Source organism: Physcomitrium patens, chromosome 7 (assembly GCF_059467195.1).
Source record: "Physcomitrium patens ecotype Gransden chromosome 7, ASM5946719v1, whole genome shotgun sequence".
NCBI lineage: Eukaryota > Viridiplantae > Streptophyta > Bryopsida > Funariales > Funariaceae > Physcomitrium > Physcomitrium patens.
This window is the reverse complement of record NC_143416.1, coordinates 16,960,851-16,983,976: the sequence shown is the minus strand read 5'-3', so window position 1 is coordinate 16,983,976 and position 23,126 is coordinate 16,960,851. Positions and strand designations below refer to the sequence as shown.

General features: G+C 39.5%; 5 protein-coding genes across 8 annotated transcripts; 2 read left to right on the top strand and 3 right to left on the bottom strand.

Moving 5' to 3' along the window:
* Positions 1-4,864: 4,864 nt before the first annotated feature.
* Positions 4,865-8,659, bottom strand: LOC112284266 (WAT1-related protein At3g02690, chloroplastic). Its single transcript, XM_024523938.3, has 10 exons — positions 8,520-8,659; positions 8,246-8,430; positions 7,778-7,927; positions 7,565-7,649; positions 7,400-7,447; positions 7,129-7,251; positions 6,585-6,797; positions 6,060-6,231; positions 5,753-5,813; positions 4,865-5,521 (listed from the first exon to the last, which is right to left on the bottom strand). Exons 2-10 carry the CDS (start codon positions 8,320-8,322, stop codon positions 5,362-5,364), a joined length of 1,089 nt encoding a protein of 362 aa, XP_024379706.1. The 5' UTR covers positions 8,323-8,430; positions 8,520-8,659; the 3' UTR covers positions 4,865-5,361.
* Positions 8,660-9,337: 678 nt separating this feature from the next.
* On the bottom strand, positions 9,338-11,366 carry LOC112284265 (protein IWS1 homolog 1). The gene has a single exon (XM_024523936.3). It carries the CDS (start codon positions 11,046-11,048, stop codon positions 9,606-9,608), a length of 1,443 nt encoding a protein of 480 aa, XP_024379704.1. The 5' UTR covers positions 11,049-11,366; the 3' UTR covers positions 9,338-9,605.
* A 268-nt stretch (positions 11,367-11,634) lies between these two features.
* On the top strand, positions 11,635-13,940 carry LOC112284268 (RNA polymerase II transcriptional coactivator KIWI). Of its 4 annotated transcripts, none has more exons than XM_024523940.3 (5): positions 11,635-11,849; positions 12,584-12,779; positions 13,141-13,246; positions 13,367-13,389; positions 13,524-13,895. In XM_024523940.3, the coding sequence occupies exons 2-5, from the start codon at positions 12,669-12,671 to the stop codon at positions 13,581-13,583; spliced, it is 300 nt and encodes a 99-aa protein (XP_024379708.1). In that variant the 5' UTR covers positions 11,635-11,849; positions 12,584-12,668; the 3' UTR covers positions 13,584-13,895. The 4 variants fall into 4 exon arrangements, with proteins under 4 accessions (XP_024379708.1, XP_024379711.1, XP_024379709.1 ...); XM_024523941.3 differs by having other exon boundaries at positions 11,724-11,914; positions 13,524-13,716; XM_024523942.3 differs by lacking the exon at positions 11,635-11,849 and adding an exon at positions 11,950-12,416 and having other exon boundaries at positions 13,524-13,716.
* Positions 13,941-14,378: 438 nt separating this feature from the next.
* LOC112284267 (uncharacterized) lies at positions 14,379-15,913 on the bottom strand. Its single transcript, XM_024523939.3, has 4 exons — positions 15,738-15,913; positions 15,444-15,535; positions 14,913-15,074; positions 14,379-14,670 (listed from the first exon to the last, which is right to left on the bottom strand). The coding sequence occupies exons 1-4, from the start codon at positions 15,871-15,873 to the stop codon at positions 14,521-14,523; spliced, it is 540 nt and encodes a 179-aa protein (XP_024379707.1). The 5' UTR covers positions 15,874-15,913; the 3' UTR covers positions 14,379-14,520.
* A 1,382-nt stretch (positions 15,914-17,295) lies between these two features.
* LOC112285212 (T-complex protein 1 subunit alpha) lies at positions 17,296-22,772 on the top strand. The gene is made up of 17 exons (XM_024525876.3): positions 17,296-17,421; positions 17,675-17,739; positions 17,942-18,031; positions 18,425-18,511; positions 18,735-18,794; positions 19,020-19,070; positions 19,230-19,325; positions 19,569-19,634; positions 19,820-20,037; positions 20,222-20,318; positions 20,538-20,624; positions 20,838-20,972; positions 21,133-21,237; positions 21,451-21,579; positions 21,793-21,896; positions 22,091-22,181; positions 22,376-22,772. Exons 1-17 carry the CDS (start codon positions 17,358-17,360, stop codon positions 22,454-22,456), a joined length of 1,626 nt encoding a protein of 541 aa, XP_024381644.1. The 5' UTR covers positions 17,296-17,357; the 3' UTR covers positions 22,457-22,772.
* Positions 22,773-23,126: the final 354 nt, after the last annotated feature.

Below are 23,126 nucleotides of genomic sequence, written 5' to 3'. Positions count from 1 at the left end.
TAGAAGGATATCTAATTATATTAAAAATTATGCAACTATAATGACCATTTATTACTACATCTATAGGAAGTGTTTTATGAGTAACGTCTCCAAAAGATAACGGACGACCGTCTATAACTTCTATGTGTATAAGTTTAGTTTTTTGTACTAATTGTATATTATGACTTTTAACAAATTCTTCATCTAAAAAACAAACAAAGGCTCCTAAATCTATTAAGGTAGAGGCTTTGTAGTTATTAGATCTTAAACACACATCTATTATAAAACAAGAAGAGGATTTTGAGGAGAAAATAAGACCTTCATTAGGAATTATTCGAGATTCTAGCCACACGATCCCTACTGTAGTTAGGCAAATTTGTTTTCTAACATATTTTCATCTTTGACAACAGTACTTCTCATTTTGTAGTTGCGTTATTTCTTTGAACAATATTGAGTAGTGTGCGTAGCTTCTCTTCAATACATATATAGTCCTTCTTGACAACGACAAGTCTTTTTTTGTTTGATAAGAGGTTTAAAACATAAAAAATTAATTTGCATATCTTCTACTTTCAAATGAATAGATTGAGAAGTTGTTGGTGTCATCATTGAATTGTAATAATGTTGAGGTTTCTTTATGCAATTCTCAGATCAAAACTCAAAAAGATGATTATCACATTTTACAGCAAAATCAAGTGCTTGATTCAATGTCTCAGGATCAAATGAATTAAACATCAATTTCTTTACTTCATATTGTAATCCATAGAAAAATTGGCTGGTGAGTGCTGCATCATCCCACTTCATATCTGTCACTAATTATCAAAATTGTAAAGGACATAATATTAATAATTGATTGCCTTGTCACAAGATATAAATCTTATTGATTGTAACACAAATTGCATCATGTTCTCCATACATAGATCGAAACTCCACTAAAAATGCTTCCAAATTATCCAATATTGGATCATGTCATTCAAAAAATAATGAAAACCATGATAAAGCAAAACCTGAAAGTAGTGTTCCAATAAACCTAACTTGTGATCCTTGAGTTGGATAACTTTGAGGTTGTAATTCAATCACCAATTGCACCTGATTGATGAATCCTTGAAACTTAGATCTTGTGCCATCAAATTTCTCAAGCAATCCAATTTTTTATTCCTTGAAACTTGAATGATGTTTCATTGTAGGAGTAGTAGTATGACTTGGTGTAGATGTTGAAGCAACTCCAATCATCTCTATATCTTCATTGCTTGATAATCTTGTTGCTCCTTGTGGTGGTAGACTGAGTTGATGCATTGCAAGCATTAACTCTTTCATTTGCTCTTGCATTTGAGCCATTATACTCTTCATTTCAGTAAGCTCTATTATGCTAGCACAATAAAATAAAAATAAAAATAAAAAATTTCTATTCTCACAAAATACAATACTCAAGAATCAAGAAAAAATATAATAAAAAATAAAAAAATAAATCTAGAAACAATATTAGTTTAAAAGAGGATAATCTACAAAAAGATACATAAACTCATAGAATCTGTGTCAAAAGGAAAGTGAAAAAATAGAAGAAAGTATGTATATTCAAGGAATAACTAGAATGGCTATTGCCAAAGACTAGAAAATATAAGACTCTTGAAACTAGACTAAAAGTAAGAAAAGAGTTGACAAGGGTGAAGAAGGCCTCACTCTTGCGTCTATATATACTACTTAACTAAGAACTATGTGGCGACATGCTATAGGACCTATAATACACGTTCAACTTGCAGGATATATGTCTAATTTGCAAGGCAAGTTTCCTAGGTGTGTGCCATATGTCCAACTTATATTACAAGTGGTCAACATGTCGACTTGTGGCGTTTTTATTGGCTAAGATTTCAACCTCTCAATCACCTATAGACATATATAAAGGCAAAGCAGTGTCTATGAAGCTTCTAGGAAGTTATCCACAAGATAATATCATATTTATCAACTTTGACTTACTTCTACCTATTCTTATTATCTAGATAATTATCAAGGTAAATATGTATGTCCGTGACAAGAAATCATTCTATCAACATTTTTGAGATAAAAATTCTAATATAAAGTCATAAATTTTTCTATTTATTTATTTATTTCAAAACTTATAGTATAATATTTATTTAGTATTTATAATTTGTATGATTAAAAAATATATTGATCCTTAAAAATTTATTATTCTGACCAATCATTTATGAATTTTGTATCAAAACCTTATATCTTTTTTCTAGAATAAATCAGTATACAATGTCCTAAAATCAGATTAAGTTTCTAGAATAATAATAATAATAATAATAATAATTTTAGAATAACTGTTAGAGAAATTTTTTTAAAAAAATCCCTTCAAAAATATTTCTTATCTTTTTGTGTTTTAGTACAAAGGCAATGACTTGCTAATCATATATTTTATTGATGCTTCCATATATACTTTACAATTAATAATAATTCTCTTAATAAAGTTTTAATAAAAATTTTTTTTTTTTTTCAAATTTTCAAAATTCGGTACTCTTGTTTACAATTATTGATACACTACAAGCTCAATGATAATCATATAAGGAATATTATATTGTGTGTTAACCACAACAAGTAAAGAATATAACTTTTTCTTTTAAAAAAAATATTCTTACATCAAAAAACCACTTATTCTAAACACTACTCCTAAAAAAAACTAAAAATTCCTGTAAATACATAACAAATCCTCATATACCCATATACTCAAATGTATTCATCCACATAAATACAAACAGATCCAAGGTTTACTGAAATAGCAGTTTTTCAACGGAATAGGTCCATACAAATAACATGGTAGTAAACAAAGGAAGCATGAGAAAAGACTCAGGCGAATCCTTTTGTTCTTTCATTCATTGTCCATTCGGACAAACACGCCAAATGATGTGAAAAAACACACACACCCACGTAGTAGACTCACCCAACAAGGCACGTAGGCTCAATTCAAGCCCACACGAATACACTCCACCTTTATCAATCCCTTTGAAGGGGCTGGCCTTAAGGCCCGAAATTATGCTGACTTGGATCCACCGCCACAAACAGTGCGGAACCGAGTCACGATCCTATTGCTGATGTGGACTGGTGTTCCATTTCCCTCCACTCAGGGCTCTGGTTACGGTTCACTCGCAAGCATCTTCGAGGTAAATGCGCAGAGCCACAGAGTAGTGGGTGGGTCTTGTCTTGGGAGTGGGGGGGGTGCCCAGGATGCTTCTAGAAGCCAGCGTGGCATCTCACAAGAGTGTGATTCTAGGACCACCCGGCCACGCAATCCGAGTGGGTGGCATCGACATTGAGAGACTTGCCCAGCTGGCACCGAGGATTGTCCACGCTGGAAATCCTGGACGCTCCCCATCGGGGTTCCCATGCAGTTTGGCTGTTCCCTTAGTGGTGACACCCGATTGGAACGTGGGAACCATCACAGAGTTAGAGTATTTTTAACACTAGGAATGTAGCTGTGACATGGAGCGTGGATATTGTATGGTTCACAACCCATGGTTCTCTCTTTGCTTGACAATATGATGATAATGATGTCCTCTCTTTCTCCTTCCACAAGACATTAGAAAAGTTTCAGGGGTCCACATGGGCTTCTTGTTTGGTCACATGTATTTTTTTTGCAATTTATGTCTTTTTTTCTATGTCTATTGTCTCAGGATGACTATAAGTTACTAGAAAATGAGAAGGAATGCCATTGAAAACTTTGATGGTTCAAATACCAATCCTAAAATTTATGTTTGTTTGTTTGTTTGTTTATTTGTTTGTTTTTTTTGTTTTGTTTTTGATAAAAAAAGAAAAGAAAAGAAAAAAAGCACAAGATTGAACCTCCTCTTTGAAAAATAAGTTTTATGTTTAAATAGCACAAGATTGAATATATATATATATATATACATATAAAAATATAAACTATAAGAACTATTTACTGTCTTAAGCATATATGTATATATGTATATTCAATTACTGTCACAGGGTTATTATGTTTTCTGTGGCTAGAGTGATGCTTACCAGTATCCAGTTTGGGATGTTCTACATTGAATAATTGCCATGGATTACCACAAAAAAGTTCAAATATCCACATGTTAGGATTACAACATTATTATGTATGGGACTGACCTTAATGGATTCTGAGTTCTGATGGCAAAATATGAATCATGTACTGAGTTTTTTCTTCCATGATATTAATTCTATTCTAACAGTTTGCCTTTTAAGTATTATAATCAATTTTTTGTTTAACTTTTAAAAAATGAATTTGGTTTTGTAACAAGTGTTTGTTTTTGTTATTTTAGACTTTACTAAATTTGAAAGAGTTTAAATTTTGTGATTTGAACTGATAGCACATATCCATCTTAAACTTAGAATGTTTTTGACAAATGATATCATTTTTTTGGGTGTATGCTTGAATTTATAGATATACATTTACAAATAAATAAATGAACAAAGAAATAAATGATAGATCAAGATGTTGACAAATCCGATGAGATATATTTGAAAGAAACAAGTCTTTCATTGAAGCTACAAGCATTTTATATGTAATTTGCATGCATGTAAAGGGAGATTTTGAGGAGATGATTCTAAAGTTTAAAGCACAAGTTCACTTGGAAATGTTCCAAAAAGGACGTGAAAGCTTCACTTCTACTTTAAGCAATACCATTATAGATCATCATCTTCCTACAAAAGCAAGCAAAGATGAAACAATAGAACAATATTTAATAACACTACAGGATGGCTGCTATTAGAAAAAAATTCTGTATAAAATCTAGATGTTTTATTTATATTGTTTGTGTACTCTACAACACCTACCAACTCAAATAAAAATATGTATTTTTTTTTAATGAATAATACAAATTTATAAAATAATTTCACTTAGAACTGTTGATTACTATACAAACAAATTATGTATATTATGAATTGGGATTTGTAAAGTAAAGTGTCACATGTATTCGAAAGCTAACCATGCAAAAATATTGAAAAGATAACACTATCAGTGGACTTGTTCTCCCCCTCATGTTAGCAAGCTTCATGTTGACTTGCCGACAAATCCTAATTTGTGCCGCGTCTTCAGTCACTAAACCTTTCGGTTACAGGAGCCCCAGAAAACCATGTTTCGTAACTTGCGTAGACATCGCTCAGTCATCCACCTTAGAATAACCGGATGCCAAAGGTTCCTTCCGATGTATTCGTGTGGGTGAGATTTCGCTTCTTTGGATTCCCAAGTGCTGAATGATGTATTTCATGTGCGATTCCCTGGCAGGTTTCTGCTTCAATGAGTGGGAGTCGATTTGATGTACAGATATCGATCCACGTTTGAGTGCGGTGCCGGATGAAACGGTCCTGATGGTGAGGCAGATTTCCCAATGAGACGGCCGATGAGAATTAAGGAGTTGCTTCTACTGGCAAGGAATCGTATCTTATGTTAAAGTTTTGGGGTTCGGTTGGCTTGGGTTTCTCCACTTTGACGAAGCAAATGGAAACCAGGGTGATTACCGATCCCACAAGCTCTATCTTGGTTATGACTTCGTTTCTCAGCAAGTACCTGCCACGACGGATCAAGTCAGAATTACAATGCTCTGAAGCAACAGAAAATAGGGACATGCCTCTTGTTGTAGAGCATTCAGAGTCCTAAGTGACGTTCGCACCTCAACAATCCATTACCGAGGCGAAAGTACTTGTACATCATGATAGAAAACATAGTGAAAATTGGGGAATAAAATATTGTCAAGGGCGTAAAAATGGCAAGGGATATTAGAGCATTGCAATCGCTCACCCGAATATGGTTGCGAACACAGGGGTGAGTAACGTGAGCACACTGAGCTCCGTCAGACTGCCTATATCGTCACATTCAAAACCCTCTTTAGCTCATGTTAACATAGCCATGCTCACATTAGTCATGATCACATTCTAAATGACTACACATGCTAGAAACCAAGCTACTTTCCGAAGTTGCAATGGACAATGACTTTTTATCGTCGATAATTGAGACGTTCCCTTCAGAAAACTGTCGTAACAGGTAATCCACATTAAAAATGGAAGCGAGACATTAAGGAGAAGTGACAGGGTGACGCGAAATGTACCTTTAGTAGCATTATAGAAGAACAAGCCTGTGGCAAGAGCACTTCCAAAAACGGAGATGTAAACAAGTTCGGCCCAGTCTCCAAGGTTCAGATCTTGCAGATGCCCAGACACTGCAGGGTCTTGTCTCCAAATTGATAGAGCTAAAACAGGAATACTCCCCAACACCATATGCTGATCAACAGTCCAACACGACATTCTCTGAGTTCATGAAAGTGACATCAAAACTACACCCTGGGATATTATAATAGTTAAACATCCTTCACACTCCAGTATTCCTTGTTCTACAGAATGCGTTGCAAAGAGAGTAGGGTTTGCGCGCAGTCTAAAAAAACCCATGAGGGATTCAGGGGTGAACACGAAGTCTTCTGAGCCGAGTTTATTTGCGACATTTTTAGTTCTAGGAATTGGGTCCTTTTCATTTGCCCAAATTATAGAAAAATTCTCTACGCGAGGTGATTCACATGTTCCATTTCCTTGAATGTAATCACCACGAAAAAGCAGTAAAGTAGAGAAGGACATCTTACCCAGCCAATTACCATGATAGGGTCAGCGAACCTCGAGACCCAACGCATCATGATTGTACCGACGGCCATGCATTGTGCAGCCAGCAACATCCACCACTCCCCGCTGTCCCACAAGCTCCATTTCCCCGTTGAATGCAAGGGAGGTGAAGCTTTCAAAATTCCGAACGAATGGAGAAGAGAATGCAAGAGTTCTTGCATCTTCAGAGGCGGGACCTGCAATGTATTTGCTTACGAAGTGTTACAAGACAAAGAACCTCCGTTTCCAGGGCTGTGTTTTAGCTGAAACCCCGTGAAAGGGAAGTTCGAACAGAACCTTACGAGTCATTCATGCATAATGGTCGTGAACCCCTTCCAGAAATTCAATCTCTGATGCTAAAAATTTCAGATAGAAGATCATGATCTTTATCTTAATGCGCTGATTGCTGAACGGTCTATGCCGATTACAACCAGGTGCTAATCGCGAACATGAAGATGCTGATCAAGTGATAGGCAAATGTCGGCTCAGTCTATACACAGAGCATGGTATTGCTGGAGATTTGCTTACCTCTATCAAAATAAGACCGAAAATGCCAGATATTAATGCTGTTATCGACTTGGGTCCCAGTACTTCCCCATAGAACATTGCGGCCATAACAGCGACGGTTAATGGCTGCGAGTCTATAATAACCTGCTCACACTCTAGGATTTAGAAGTTGTAAAGAAAAAGTCTTCCCAATGCTGTTTCCATTACAATGCGAACAAAGCCAACAGCCAAGAATCTATAACCCACATCACAGAAGAACATACGATTGGAGTATGAAGTAAAGAGCACTTACACTGCCAATGCCAGCAATTGTCCGCGTCAGCCCTTCAACACAAAATACCTGCAACCACAACGGCACTTTCTGTCAGAGGTTTGAGCTAACCTCGATTTTCGAGACAAGCCAATTATTCACGCGGGATATTCTAGCAGATTCACAAGCGGCGATTTAAGGGGAAACCTGAAAAAGCGTGCTGTTGATGAGGCCAAAGAGGGCAATTGGTAACCAGGCAGTCACTCCAGATGGGAACTTCTTTCCTCTCAAGCTGATATTAATACAACCGCAAACCTCATAAAGTAAGCAGACTTCAAATCCGAGCGAAGACATGTTAGTTGATGTCGCGGGCACTTCTACATCAAATTGCGTCAGTTGCATACAATACCTACTGCTTACCTTGCGAAAGCAATAATCCCAAAGCCACCAGGAATCAACCGCGCGAACGCAACAAACATCGACCCCGTCTTGGCCATCACATCTTCCATGATCACCATGTTGGTGCCCCACAAGAAAAATGGGAGGACCAGCACCACAGCATTGGCAATCCTGTCAATCATGTCGCCCTTCACTTAGCATGCGCACTGAAAGCACTGAGCATAGGTCTCTCTTTGATAAACAAGTCTAGTCGCATTCCTCTGAAAATCTATAATGATATCCAATCATTGACCTAACTCTCACAGAAGTCGATCGCACCATTGCACTAATCCACGCGGGCATCGTGTAACGCATAGATATGACAAAGCATCTAGATTTAGGGCAGCGATAAGGGAAACAATTGAAGCCGCAAGTGGGGATAAAAATCTGCTTTGACGACGTCCAGTCTTAAATGACTTGCTTTTGCAGACAAGGCCATAAGCAATATACCTTTTCAAATACGCATCTGCGGACGCAGCTTCTGCTCGTGGTTGTAAGTTGTCGAGCTCAAATGTTGTCATCTTCATCGAATACGGACGGAAGGCTCAAATCTTCGGAAATATTGGTCGACTTATCGATCGCAAAATGTGAAGCTTGGCAGAGGCTTGGGACTGAGATTGCCACTGCTCACCTATCTGCAAAGCAAGTATTTATCCTACTGCATACCATGTTGCAAATCAACGTGCAAGTGCTCATTAAAGTTATCCTAGTGATTTTCAACTACCTTCTCGATCTTCCTGGTGATTTTTTTAATCTTAAATCCTCGATTCCGATTGAACGGAGACTTGGAAAGGCTTGTGCTCGCAGAGATGTAGGATTGCGACGACGCAACAGTGAGGGCTAGCGGATGATAATGAGACGTGTTAAGCAATGATTCTTATTGAAATCACATTGTGACCTGGAATTTAGGTTTTGTGTTCCTTGATGCGAACCATAGGAAAGGCTGCCATTTCGGAGAAGTTTCCATGTTGTAACAAACAGTTCATCAAATGCAGAATACGGACATACACGTGACCTAACAGGTCGTGATCACCCGCTTGCCTTCAGCTCATCTCTACGATGTCTAAATTTGCATCGGACGAGCGGACTCCTTCATGACTGACCAGGTATGAGGATCAAGGTGCTGTACTAGGTGAGAAATGCAGTAAAACTGAGATTATACCGTCAGTCTGACATTCAATGTTTTTCACGAGTTTCGCAACTCCGCCAAGCATCTTAACTCAAAATGTAAGTGAAATGAAAGAAATCGAGGTCATGATACAAAGGCGAGAGAGTAGGTTGTTCAGGCTGCCTAAGGAATTCAATTCACCTACATTCCTACTCAAGTTCAAGAAAGACACCACATAATACGAAACTGCAAATCTGATTGAATTCCATTACCAGATGTCCACATGTTTGTGCAACCAAAAACCAATGGAGTACACAGCACACGGGAGGAAAAAATTTAAAATTCAAAAATTCAATATAAATGAAGTGCTTTGAAAAGAGAACCAAAGCTCTGTTTTACACGGTGCCGTATCTGCCCATACATTCTGTATTAAATAAAGGTAAAATTCTGATAGATTTGTATTGCACAATGACGGACTGATAAAATTTACAATCTGGAATAAGAATCCAATTCCTCTGCTGTCCCCCTGATGATATAATTAATTATAATCGCATGAGGTGACATCATCTGCTGCACTGCCTAGAGTCAATTGGCGCAGAGGAAAGGCAGATACGGCAATTGAGAAGTAAATCATCAGGTCTACGACGAATATTGTCAGCGGTTGCGAGTCCTCAACTCTCAAAGAGGCTACACACTTGCGCACTAAAAGTAATTGACAGCGCCACGACCTTCAACGCTAATCTTTGATGCCTGCATGCTCTTCTTAGTTGTTTTCAATTGTTGCAGCTTCTTATTCATTTTCATTCGTTTCTCATCCTGGCGCTGCTGCCGTGCCCTATTCTGAAGTTCCTGCGGATCTACTTTCGACTCGGGGCGCCGGACGAAGTCGAGAGGAAGAGCTTCGGGTCTAGAAGCGTGTTGCCTGTAGCCTGGATCACCCCGCTTTAATTCCTGAGATCCTTGAAGGATGTCGAGGTCATCTCCCCTGTCAACATTTGCATGTTTGGCGGGAGCTTTCTTCATTGGCGCTCTCCGAGGCAATGGTCTCTCCTCGTCATAAGTTCGCAAATCTTCGTACCTAGTGCTCTTCTGGAAAATTGGCCGACTCCACTTATCCACCAAGTCTCTAGCCAGCTTTTTGTTAGCGGGTGTCTCCTCTGGAAGTCGAGAAAGAAACATAACGACTTTACCAAGACCACTCTTCTTAAGTTGCTCCCTTCGCTCGAACATCTCAACATCGATGGGAAGATCAGTGAGAAGCTTCAACAGAGTTGTACGAATGTTCATGTTGGGTAAAGAGCCATCAGGAAGGGGCTCCAGCCAGTTCTTCAGGGAGGACAATACACCACGATCCAGAAACTCCATCTGCAATTGCCGTTTCTGAAGTACAGTCCATAGCTCCGGAAGCATTTTTAACTTCTCAATTGCAGGCTTTTGGGCGCGATTAAGGTCGGCGTCAGTCTCAGCTGCAACGTCCAACTTCGCCATAAACTGCTCAACAAACATAGCAATTTCTTCAGGAGTGCGTTCCAGCTTCTTCTTCTTCTTACCCTTTCCAAATAATTTCCCATCCTCATCCTCATCTTCCTCCGCCTCCTCAGCCTCGGGGTGCCTCCGATCTCTGTCATCATCTCCCTCTCCGTCGCTGTACACAACACGATCTTCCTCTGGCACTCCTTCATCGTCAATGAACCTATCATCGTCAGAATCATCACCATTCCCTGCCACAGAATCCCACATCTCCTTCATCTCCTTTTCCCCCTTCTTCCCAGACATGCCCCTACTACTGGTCCCTTTACCCCCTCTACCACCCTTCTCCCGATGGGAATCCCTCTCCTCCACCCGCGACTTCTTCATTATCCTCCTTATCTCTGGTTCCTCTTCTTCAGACTCCACCACATCATTCCGTGCCCTTCCTCTTCCCCTGTCCTCTTCGTCTGACTCCTCAACAACGGCTTTCTTCACCAACCGCTTCCGCCCCCTCCCCGCCTTACGATCCTCCACCTCCGGCTCCACTTCCACTTCATCGCGAATAATCCCTTCCTCCTCAGAATCCTCTAACACTGGTCTCGCCGCCCTCCCCGTACCATTACCCTCTCCTGCCGAATACGCTGAATCAGGCGACCCCTCTCTCGAATCACCCATCTTCACAACCCTTAACAACAAAGCCCTCTTTCAAACCCTCAAAACCTCTTTCCAACTACTCCCTACGCCAAAACTTAGAAACCCCAGGCAATGCGCCGGCAGTCGCACCAATTTCCCAGATACAGCACCAAGCCCTAACCAATCGATCCAACAACCGCAACAAGGCTCCGTGTCTCCCCGCCCAAAAATCAACTACGACGTGCTCTAAAGACGAGGCCGCGTCTTCTGGGGACTCATGTGTGGCTCCAACGACGATTAGGGCCCTTGGGATCCACCAACAACATGCTCCTCCTCGCTGTCGACCGCTCAGTGACGGAGGGCTTCTACGAGTCTATCGCTTCCTTGCAACATCATGTAATGCTCAAGGATTGTGACGATCCCGACAGGACGACAGTTCCAATTCGAATAGTCGTGGAGGGCCCATGATTCCAACCCCACGACTGTTCTGAAATAGAATCGTGCCCTAATTCATTGACGAAGCGAACTATCCAAGAGGGATGTCGTCGACGAGAATATATTTTTCGTTGATGGTCGTCGGAATGTCGGTCAAATCCTGAGCGGGGGATGTGCCGGAAGCCGCCTTGGTCACCGAATTCTTCTTCCATTATGTGAAGATTCTACATGTTGCGGATTCAAAATTAATCGTCGAAGACGATTTGAACTGCATTGCTGGGCTGTAAATGACTGAGAACGTGGAGCGAGGTTTGCAGTAATCCGTTTCATTTTAACTTGGAGAATCCTTGAGCCTGAGACGTTGTCGCCGCTGGAGAGTTGGTGTGCTACATAGTAGGCTGCGATTGGGTGAGTTGAGGGACTGTTTTCTTTCCTTCGTACTTGGCAGCTTGCTGCTCAGTTGAAATGGTGAGGTGAGGGCTGAGTTCTAATTTTATTATACTGTGCTCGGTGTTGAGCTTCACAGTTTTGGTTTAGGTTAATTTTGGGGGAACGTAATTGTAAAGCCGTCTGGAGCTGTCGAGGGATTTTACATTTTAATTTATTTATTTATTTATTCCTCCACTGAGATTTTTATTTATTTATTGGATGTATCTTCTCAGATAGTGTGAGATGCAGTTCAGGACTCGTTGCTGTTTGAGATTTGAAGAGCGCGGTCTACTTTGTTTGGGGAAAGAGTGTTTTTTCTTGCTTCGACTTGGTTTGATAGGGGATTGTGTTACAGTGAACATCTTGCATTTCCACCTTTGTTGCTTGTTTTATACGTGATGATTCTATACTTTGCGTAGTCTATATTTCATCTGCATTATGTCCTCTTTCTAAGTCCAATCTTAAAGTAGGCGGAGGTTTGACAGGCGGCTCTAATGTTACACACGTGTGGGGTGTGATATTATGTGAATGCTGAGAAACACTTGGGTATGTAATCTGTAATTTGAATCTTCGAGGGAGGTGATTGAGCACCAATTTTTTATGCGTTGTTACCGAGCCCGTTACTTTTCATGCATCACTTCAGGTTTATGTTGTTGGAGTATTTTCTTTCGGTTAGAGCCTTATATTTTCAGTTTGTGTTGGTGAGACTACAGTGTGAGCCTGCACATTTTGTTGCATCGAAAAAGAACTTGAAAAGAAACGTTCTAGAGTGAGAGGCAGACATCTAAAACAGAAGCGATGCCTAAGAGGAAGGGTAATGCGACTAACCATTCAGACGAGGATGAAGAAGGTACCAACCACAATCAGAAGACGATCTCTGGGGATGGCGACAGTGTGGTTGCTGTTGAGGTTGGTTTATTTTAAACCCGTCCTTCAGCTTCATTGTCACTTTGAATATATATATATATATATATATATATATATATATATATATATATATATATATATATATATGTATTCATTTATTCATATTGCTTCTTAACTCTGCTATGAGAGAACGAGAATCTTTTGTGCATTAGATGAGGTCGTTCAAAATCCTTATATTTAAAGCAGTTCCTCAAAATGGCACTATAGTTTGTCAAGCTCATTGGATTGACGTTTTGTTGAACCTTGCAATGGATTAGGAAAACTGTTAATTTTCGCTGTCTTTCAGGCCCCATTTGTTAATGTGTATTGGCCGGTTTCTTACAATGTGGTTATGGGGAAGTAGCTGTCTCGCAATCGGAAGGTGGTTGTGAAGAAATTCAAAGGAAAGGTATTTGTGGACATTAGAGAGTTCTTCAATAAAGAAGGCAACGAACTCCCAGGAAAGAAAGGTTAGTAAACGTACGGCTTCGCATTGAAATTCAATTGCACTTCATGAGGATAATATAGTATCCGATTCACCAACACATTTCACGCCTTTTTTTAAACTGATGAATCGTTTTGTATGCCAGGTATTTCGCTCCCCCTGGATCAGGTACAGTTCATCTTGTTGTAACTCTTTTATTTCTGACCGTCCTGTTGCCGCATATTGATGTATTTTCATCCTCAGGGAGCTTTAGATAAGAACTGACTATTGTAGTTAGGCTAACAGCTGAGTATGATTTGCAGTGGAAAATGTTCCAGTCACACTTCACAGGTATACAGGAGCTGATTCAAAGCCTTAATTGAGGCTATATCTTCCATATTAGATTCTGCGGCATGATTTCAAGCAACTCCTCAGTTCTGTGTCATGAGTTGAAGTGATTTTGTATTGTTCAACATTGGCCAGTAATTAAATGTTGAAGATCAGCATTTTGAACCACTACAAGCACTCCTGGTTTGATAGATTTTGCGTCGGCTAAGTATCAATTTTGCATTATGTAGATAGTATCATCCGGTTTGCTGGGACACTCGCCCAAGGCCGTTGTGCAGCTGTTGACTTCAGGATGTTAACACTCATCAATTACTTGATTCTAAAGTCATTTATTCCTGAGTTCAGAAGTTATGATTTCATCAACTTTCTGCTAGGGATGAGTATTTCACAAAGCAGGTGCTTCGAAATGGTCACTGGGATAACTTGAAAATTACCCAATTCTATGGACAGTTTGATGCTGTGGCCGACAATGATTATGATACTGTTCGTGAAATTTTCGTGCGCTTGACAGATTATGGTTAGAACTCATCTGCATTAAAAGCAAAAAGGAACAATTCCCAACTTCTGAGCTCATGTGATACAGTATTTAGCATCCCGGATTCACTCTAAGCGTAGAGCCTGACAGTGAAGAACACGGTTCTTGTTGTAGACATCCGAACGCCGCCTCGCTAGTTGGTGTGTAATGAACTCTCTATCTTCGATATGACCATTCCTTCTAGGGAATCGACCAATATTGAATGTACACCATTTGAAGCTGACTAACGTTGTAATTTTTTTCAATTCTGGAGTATTATGAATCGATAAGACGTAAGTAAAAGAAGAATTACAGGTGCAGTCACAATCACGAAGTTATGAATTGATTGATAAATACAGTCTGCATTTCTTGTCAGCAAACCTGAACTTTTCAAATGACACAATCATAATCAGCTTACAAGCCGTTGATGCATTCGTTCCTAGATGTATGGACTACCTCTAAAAGTCTAGACCAGCTTCACGAGCAGCATCTGCCAAAGCCTTAATGCGTCCGTGGTAAACAAAGCCTCCCCTATCAAAGGCCACCTTGGTAATACCTTTTTCTAAGCAGAGCTTGCCAATGGCCTCTCCAACTTTCTTAGCCGAGTCCTGCACAGTCGTAGTTTTTAGAACCTAAACTCCAAACCCTAGTTCTCCTCTTTGAAATCTTAGTCATGAAGAATATGAAATCCATGCGCAAAAGAGCTTTCTTTCGTAACTTTCTTGGTTGGATATTTAAGACCTCACAAAAAATAACCCATCAAGGGCAGGAGGATTTAAATCATACAGAGAAACAACCAGGTGAATAAGTGTGAGTAAAAAAAACGAACGGAACGAAGGGAGAGACTCACAATGGTTGGACCTGCTGTGTCCTCAATGGTATCACGGATCTCCTTCGTGCGGGTGGATGCGGCAGCCAAAGTGTGCTGCTTTGTGTCATCAATGACTTGGGCATAGAGATGTTGATTCGTGCGGAAGACAGCCAATCGAGGCCTCTCCGTGGTGCCACTCAGCTGCACAGAAGTTCCCACCCGGGCACATTCATGAAACGAATCTGAGAATGTTTTAATATTAGACCTCCTAAACAACGTCAGTTAGCTCGCCGTCTTGCATCCTTGAGTTAAGAAAAAATTAACTCTTTAGATGGATTTACACTTTAAGTTGGGAACTAACAACTTCACGAATAGAAAAATCAAACAATTGCTAACTCTGCCAATTCCATGCTGCATTTTCATCAGTTGCACAGAAAGGTCATTTCGTCAACTAAGACAGAGAGATAGGCTCTGAAAACAAAAAATTGGGTATGTACATAGACGCACTGAGGAGGCTCTACAATTTCACATTGAGTAGAATGGGAAGCTACACGAGGGATTCCACATTACCTTCTTCCTCAAACGCCTATGACGAGATTTCAAAGATTCTCTCCGGGTTTGATCCTTCAAAGCCTCTACCTTCAACGTCTCCCGCAACAAAGCTGCAAGGGTTTATTAAAAATTGAGAAATGAGGAATGCTGTCTGTGCGGGTAGACCGACCAGGTTTGCTTCAAGCAAAAACGCCTGTATAAACTGCACTGTACAGCTGAAGAGAAACCCCAACCATCTCTGAAGTCAACTCCATTCCATGAAAAAAAAAGTTTCAGCAATCAAATTGCATCAGAGAAGAAAGAAAAACTCACTTGAGCGTGTGGGCGCAGGGATTGAAGGGCGGAAGGAAGGAGCTGCAGCCAAGCCGTTGAATTCCGTGAATGGAGAGCTTCTCAGCGACAGCGACGCCATGTAGGCCGTTGCTCCGGCCATCACTGCTCCAGCCATTGCTCGCGAGCTTCAATGGCAAATGTGACCAAGGCGAGGGAAGGGAAATGGCTGTGGACTCCAGAATCCAAATCCCCTTGGTGCAACAACACAGACCTCCGTTGTGTCCCGCGAGGCTCTGCGAGCATGGGGATGAGGATCGGCGGAATTAGGCGCCTTATCCATCTGTGTGGGAGACAATGTTCCCTTTGCGTTCCCATCGTTCTCTTTGCCTGTTCTCTTCCTTCAACTTTGACGGCTTTTCCTCGCGCGTGATGCCCCTGTTACTGACCCTGTTGGTAGAATTTACATCTTGTGTTGTTAAAAAGAAATAAAAGAAATAAAAAAGAAGAAATGGAAACCACGTCAGTTTCAACCAAATCATGTGGAACAAGTAAAAATTTGAAGAAAAGAGGGAACGTATTCAAAACATGTATAGTATTTTTATTATTATTATTATTGTTGTTTTTTTTTATTATTATTTGTTCAATAATATTTTGATTTAGTTATAACACATAGAAAATATAGGTGCTGGATTGATTGATCACAGATAAAATATCATATTGACTCCAATTTTAAACGGTTAATTTGTGCTACAGTTGATTTACAAGAAAAATGCATTAATTTTTTTCAAGTGTAATGGTTTTGAATGAAAATGCAATTGAAAAGGAAATATCTTTGAACAAGTTAAAAGAATGTTTGTTATTAGTTATATATGTATGTATATATAAGTTTTATTGGTAAAGACATAATTATACAATATATGATTTGTCAAATGCATTACTAAGAGGTTGAAAAAGTAGCTAATTTCATATTTAATGAATTTAAATAAATATTATGATATATTCTTTGTTCTATTGCATTGCCTAAATAATCAAATGACTAAATTTTATGTATGCCAATTTTTCTTAGAATCATTGAAATGAATTTATAAATCATGTGTATGTTAATCCACAAACACACACATATATACATGTATATATACATATACATACATATTCCATTTGATTTATAATCTAGAAAATATTATCAGTTAAGCAAGGAATATTATATATATATATATATATATATATATATAAACTTTATACTAGAGAAGTGATAAATAAAACTATGAACCGAGAGATTTTTCTTTATTAGGATCATTTACCAAATTAAATTTAATAAATTATTTGACGTTTATATTTTACCGGAGATAGGGTAAAAATACTACGTTTAGAACCTACAGCCATAATGCATTGAACATAACCAAAGAAAGAGCTTCAATGTCTTTGCTCTATGAGAGCCTAGCGTGTCCAGCGGGATGTTGGATGACAGATAGTGGATGAATAAACAGAGTGCATGGTTGACGATTCACAGCCTTCTCCATTCGGGGACGCCCTCTAGTGCATCGTTCTACAGTCTTAGGTGTCTGCAAGGCTGTGCAGGACTTCCAAGTTTTCGAGCGCCTACTCTGCATCGTTCAAGCTGCCGTTGTAGCTTTCAATCGTGTACACGAGTAGCGAAACATGTCGCAGAATCTGAGTATCCTCGGGGATCGGCAGACTGGCCAGGATGTCCGCTCTCAGAATGGTGTGCTACTGCATATTCGTGCTTCCAAGTCGGGTTTAGGGTTTTAGAGCTTGCTGAGATCGTCGCGGAAAATTTTGGTGGAGTTTTGAGAGTGTATAGACACTATGGCCTTCACCGTGTCCTGTGTCCTGTGTCCTGTGAAGGCGGTGATCGGATCGGTTTTATGAGTTGGAGGCTGGAGTGCTTTTCGTTAGGGTTCGGTTTGAACGCGAAAGCTGACTAAATGGTGGTTTTGTTTGTGGATGTAATGCAGTCATGGCATGCCAGGCTATCGCCAACATTGTCAAAACCTCGTTAGGGCCTGTTGGTCTTGATAAGGTACGTCTGCATTGTTATTATTCTTTCTTCGCCTACGTGACACGTACATTTATTACTTTTTCCCTCACTCGAAGTGCATTGCGAAACTTCAGCTGGATCCTTCTCTTATCTATGCTTTTTGTCTCTGAACACTTGTGTGAGATAACCTTTACTTAATCAAATAACTAGTATTTCAATTATCGTTTTCTATTTTGGATTGTAGATGCTCGTGGATGACATCGGTGACGTTACGATAACAAATGATGGAGCCACTATTTTAAAGATGCTTGAGGTGGAGCATCCTGCTGCCAAGGTAAGACAGGGACGTCGTCATTCGGATACTTTGAAACCGCAATGTTTTTGGTTTGTAATTTTGACCATATCCTACAGCCAATGTTTTTGCTGTATTGCTTGCTTTACGTTGAGAAAACTGGCTGTATAACGAGGCCATCTATGGCCGGCGGGAGTTATGCCATCTTCTGCGTGTGCTGTAGAAGCAGGAATTTTATTTTGTGCCCGTTGGTTTCGTCTTTTGTGAGCCTGTATATGATAGCTTGCTTCTTGTTCTAGCGGCAATTTTTTGGCTTCAATCTTGGTATGTTGTGTCTCATTTACAATGAGCTACAGGTAATAGCTAGTCCTCACTGCATAGTGTATGATTGGTGACAAGTGTCAACTAGATCATCTAATGAAAGATTATATCCAGGTGTTAGTAGAGCTAGCTGAGCTGCAGGATCGGGAAGTTGGAGATGGAACAACTTCGGTTGTTATTATTGCCGCGGAGCTTCTTAAGGTTAATGACATACATGATGTTCCTATGAATCTTTTTTTAATGTTCAGCATACTTAAGTCAGGTGTTAGTGTCTCTATTTTTCTGTGTTTAGGGACTGGAGACATCAAATTATGTTAAATCTATTGAAACATTTTAAAAATATTTTTTTGTACTTCGTATCATAATCCATAAAAGCTCGCTTATATATTGGATCTGACTTTTTATGTTCATTATTGGTGAACAGAGAGCAAATGACTTGGTTAGAAACAAGATACATCCAACTTCAATTATTAGTGGTTATCGAGTAAGTTTTTCTTTGTTTTGCTCAGGCCATCACTTTCCAAGTTTCGGTTTTGTAGACTGGTAATTAAAGAACTTGTTCAGCTTGTTTGATTGTTTACTGCAACAGTGTGATTAGCCATTTCTTGATTTCATCGATTCTGTTAATCTTGTTTCTTCAACAGTAACCGTAAGACTCAGATTCAATCTCAGCAACAGTCTGACCACTCGGGTTTACTTTATTTGCCAGCTTGCCATGCGTGAGGCGTGCAAGTATATTGATGAGAAGCTTGCCATTAAGGTTTGGTTTGATTGAAATTTTGACTTGCATTGATGTACATTGTCACACTGCTCTTCTGGAATTATGTTGGCGTCACTCTATTGCGTTATATTAACACCATCATTTCTCTATTCTATTCAAGGCATCATATTTGTCCTAATTTTCTGCAATAAAATTCAGGTCGAAAAGTTAGGGAAGGACACTTTGATCAACGTTGCAAAGACCAGCATGTCCTCCAAAATCATTGGGCCTGAATCTGATTTTTTTGCAAAGATGGTACGTATCAAACTGTGCTTCATGATGCGAGTGATGAATTGTAGGTAAGGTGTAATACCGTTGTGGATTTTACTTCAAGATTAAGATTTAAGGTCGTATTCAAATTTAATTTGCTCGTTTGTACATGTCACTTGCCTCTTCCGTACTTCTCTGGTCAATAATTTACTGGTTTATTTGAATGTCTTTATCACCTTCTTCGAGTCATGTTGTAACTACAGTGTTCCTTTTTTCTGGACTACTCAGGTGGTTGATGCTGTTCAAGCTGTTAAGGCTACATCTGAAAAGGGCGACGTTAGATATCCCATTAAAGTAATTAGACTTATTTGCTATTGGAATTGACTGCTTTAATGCATCGCTTTGTTCTGATATAATTTTGAAGACCATCGGATCATATCTTCTATGGTCCTTTATCGTAGTTTTAGTGGAAGTGATGCTTGTGTAAGTTTCGTTTTCCTACGTATTAACATGCTGGTATTGTATTGTACATTGATCAGTCTATCAATATTCTGAAGGCTCATGGACAGAGTGCCAAAGAGAGCTATCTACTTAATGGATATGCTTTGCCGTTAGGGAGAGCTGCTCAGGGCATGCCTAAACGAGTGGGACCTGCTCGCATAGCATGCTTGGACGTCAACTTGCAGAAGACAAAAATGCAAATGGGAGTACAGGTCCTTGTGACAGATCCTAGGGAACTGGAGAAAATTCGTCAACGGTAAATACTCGGTTGACATCGTGTGCAGTGTTTTCTGCAGCACATATTTTTGCCTTCTCAACGTGCATTCTTTTGTTTCTATACGTCTATAAATGTTTTTGCAACGCAAATACATTGATGAAAGTTTTATCCCAATAAGATCTCGTCTCTGGTTTTAATTTGATCAAGTAAACTGCATCTGCAGGGAAGCAGACATTACCAAAGAGCGAATTGAGAAAATCCTGAAAGCAGGGGCAAATGTCATCCTTACTACAAAGGGTATTGATGATATGGCTTTGAAGGTATGTATTTCAGCGGCGTTTTTAAAATTTAAGGATTGTGATATAGTTACCTGCTTACAACTGTTACAGCTAGGGTAGAGGTTTCAGAATTTAGTACGTTAAAAGAGCTCTACTTGTTGTCATTGTATATTGAACGGTGCTTGCTTTTTTGCACCGTTGGGAGTTGCCATGGAAGTTTTGAGGTGAGTATGTTGGTGGATTAAATCGTGGTGGACGCAGTACTTTGTAGAGGCCAATGCTATTGCTTTGCGGCGAGTAAGCAAGGAAGATATGCGTCACATCGCTAAGGCCACTGGTGCCACTCAGGTGCACATTTGTCCAGGCCGAATCTTAGTAATAATAATTATCACACTGCTGAGCTCTTATTCACTTATTATTGTTTTTCTTCTCTTTAAAATTCTAATTAAAACCCCCGTACCCTCCACGTACGCGCGCGCGCGCGCACACACACACACACTCGTTTTTATGCCAATATGATATGAAGTATTCTGAATTCTCTGTGTTTTCTTTTGGATGCAGGTTCTAACTTTTGCGGATATGGAGGGAGGGGAGACATTTGATGCTTCTCTATTAGGAACAGCAGAGGAAGTTGTGGAGGAGCGAGTATCTGATGACGATGTTATTCTTATTAAGGGTGCAATGAGTTCAAGAGCAGTAAGTGCTATTTATGCTCCCTAAATCCCTTGGTTAGGGTAGAATATTAAAATTGTGGTATAGTTTATCGTCTCTCAACTTTTCCATGTTCTTGAGTTACAAGAACACAGACGATGTATTCAAGTAATGTTTTATGATATCACTCTCTGTTATGTCGCAGGTATCAATTGTTTTGAGAGGAGCTAATGACTACATGTTGGATGAGATGGAACGCTCTATTCATGATGCATTGAGCATTGTAAAACGTACTCTGGAATCAAATACTGTGAGTAGACCCTTAACTTAATTCTTTTGGCTTTTCTGCTATAATGTGTAGCCCTGATGCGTCTTTGGTGCAGAGAAGAACATAACATATTTTTAGATTGTCTTTGCAATATATCCGAATTTTATGCTTGAAACTAACAGTGGAAATAACCTTCGAAACTTGACGAATGTTTAGGCTGAGATGAGTGGTCTCCAATCCTGTTCGCTGATGCAGGTGGTTGCAGGAGGAGGGGCAGTGGAGGCAGCCTTGTCGGTGTACTTAGAAAATCTAGCAACCACGTTAGGGTCACGAGAGCAGCTTGCTATAGTTGAATTTGCCGAGGCTCTACTTGTCATTCCCAAAGTAAGTCAAGAATCTTTTCTGTTAATGCAGATTATGATTGAGTTTTCTGGTATTTTGGGGAAAGCAGTTTCCATGCTCGTGTTGGATGAATTGTCGATATTCGGAAACCACTGCAACCTCGTGTGCATGTCGAAGCTATCTATCATGATACTGAATGAATTCTTTTGTTAACTTTGCATAGTCTAAGTTCTTGAACATGGTGCGCATAAACAGGTTCTTTCTGTGAACGCTGCGAAGGATTCAACAGAATTGGTTGCTAAACTGCGTGCGTACCATCACAGTGCTCAAACGAAGGCAGATAAACAACATCTTTCTGGGTATGTACTTGTTCTTGAAGTTATGGGTATCATATTTTTGCTTCTTTCAGGTTGTTATAGTTATTCCTTAGCAGAGTTTGCTTCCTCGTCCCAACTTGTCCTTGTGCTTAATAATACCCAGGCATGTTAAATGCTGTTTTTTGTTCCTATCCTCATGTGGATTGTCTTAAGTGAAAGCTCTATGGATTGTTCAGAACCGGGTTGGACTTGATCAAGGGAGTAGTGAGAAACAATATAGAAGCAGGTGTGGTTGAGCCAGCCATGAGCAAAGTTAAAATAATTCAGGTATAAAACATCTGCAAATTATTTTTTCTTTTCTCTCACCTCGATGTTATGTTCTCATTCTTGAAACGTCTGTTAGATTAAGGTAACAGATTTTGGAGTTATCCTTTTTGTTTCCAATTTCGGTATTTTCTCAGTGTTTGAGGTCACTCGCATCACGTATCTCTGCTGACGTGTGTCCAATGTTGAGAATACAGTTCGCAACCGAAGCTGCAATCACGATCCTAAGAATCGATGACATGATCAAATTGTACAAGGAGGACGATGGTGAACAGTAACTATTCTATTGTAGTTTAGATCAGATACGTAATCTGAGAGTGAGATTTAATAGTTGCAAGTTATATCACAACCCCAAGGCCTTGGGGTCTTTCAGCATAGCTGCTGCGTTGCCATGAATTTTATGTACGAGACATGATTCCAAATCATGGACGGCGTTCAAGACAGCAACGTGAGAGGTGAGGATCAGTGTCAGTGGATGACAATGTGGGGTATCAGAGTCACACGGTTTTGGATTCATACCTCCATTTCACTATGAAAAACATTAGAGGTATTCATTTTAGTTAACTCCTTTTTCTGAGGCATGTGTTTTTATCACTGAGAGCGTGTTCTTCAAATCTATTTTCTCTATGTTTTTATCATGCAGCCTCTGTGGATGCTGTTTTGGAATCGACCTTATGTTTACCATTCTTGCGAATTCAATCCATTGAAGTCTAGTACAGCTATTGTCAAACACTTGGACTTCGGGTTAAGAATTGTCACCGTAGTAAATAGACGTCGACAATTCTTTCTTGAAATGCCTGGATCAATGCCTGGATCAATGTAAGATGTTTTGTATGGGATGCAATGCTAAGATTGTACACAATTATATTGTTAAAATTTCACAAATTTTTTTTACTCTAACTTGATTTGATAATTTGTATTTTCGTTTTGTCCATTTTATCTCCATAA

What these genes read in the sequence shown, in the direction of transcription:
- LOC112284266 (XM_024523938.3), bottom strand. Translation starts at nt 8,322, where the DNA reads ATGAAGATGACAACATTTGAGCTCGACAACTTACAACCACGAGCAGAA. An exon ending in CAATTGCTGGCATTGGCAGT is followed by an intron (nt 7,252 to 7,399) that starts GTAAGTGCTCTT and finishes GAGTGTGAGCAG; the next exon opens with GTTATTATAGACTCGCAGCC. An exon ending in GTGTTCGCAACCATATTCGG is followed by an intron (nt 5,522 to 5,752) that starts GTGAGCGATTGC and finishes CCGTCGTGGCAG; the next exon opens with GTACTTGCTGAGAAACGAAG.
- LOC112284265 (XM_024523936.3), bottom strand. Translation starts at nt 11,048, where the DNA reads ATGGGTGATTCGAGAGAGGGGTCGCCTGATTCAGCGTATTCGGCAGGA.
- LOC112284268 (XM_024523940.3), top strand. Translation starts at nt 12,669, where the DNA reads ATGCCTAAGAGGAAGGGTAATGCGACTAACCATTCAGACGAGGATGAA. An exon ending in CGAACTCCCAGGAAAGAAAG is followed by an intron (nt 13,247 to 13,366) that starts GTTAGTAAACGT and finishes TTTGTATGCCAG; the next exon opens with GTATTTCGCTCCCCCTGGAT. An exon ending in TTTCGCTCCCCCTGGATCAG is followed by an intron (nt 13,390 to 13,523) that starts GTACAGTTCATC and finishes TATGATTTGCAG; the next exon opens with TGGAAAATGTTCCAGTCACA.
- LOC112284267 (XM_024523939.3), bottom strand. Translation starts at nt 15,873, where the DNA reads ATGGCTGGAGCAGTGATGGCCGGAGCAACGGCCTACATGGCGTCGCTG. An exon ending in CCCTGCGCCCACACGCTCAA is followed by an intron (nt 15,536 to 15,737) that starts GTGAGTTTTTCT and finishes AAACCCTTGCAG; the next exon opens with CTTTGTTGCGGGAGACGTTG. An exon ending in ACACAGCAGGTCCAACCATT is followed by an intron (nt 14,671 to 14,912) that starts GTGAGTCTCTCC and finishes ACGACTGTGCAG; the next exon opens with GACTCGGCTAAGAAAGTTGG.
- LOC112285212 (XM_024525876.3), top strand. Translation starts at nt 17,358, where the DNA reads ATGTCGCAGAATCTGAGTATCCTCGGGGATCGGCAGACTGGCCAGGAT. An exon ending in CTCTACTTGTCATTCCCAAA is followed by an intron (nt 21,580 to 21,792) that starts GTAAGTCAAGAA and finishes GCGCATAAACAG; the next exon opens with GTTCTTTCTGTGAACGCTGC. An exon ending in GCAAAGTTAAAATAATTCAG is followed by an intron (nt 22,182 to 22,375) that starts GTATAAAACATC and finishes TTGAGAATACAG; the next exon opens with TTCGCAACCGAAGCTGCAAT.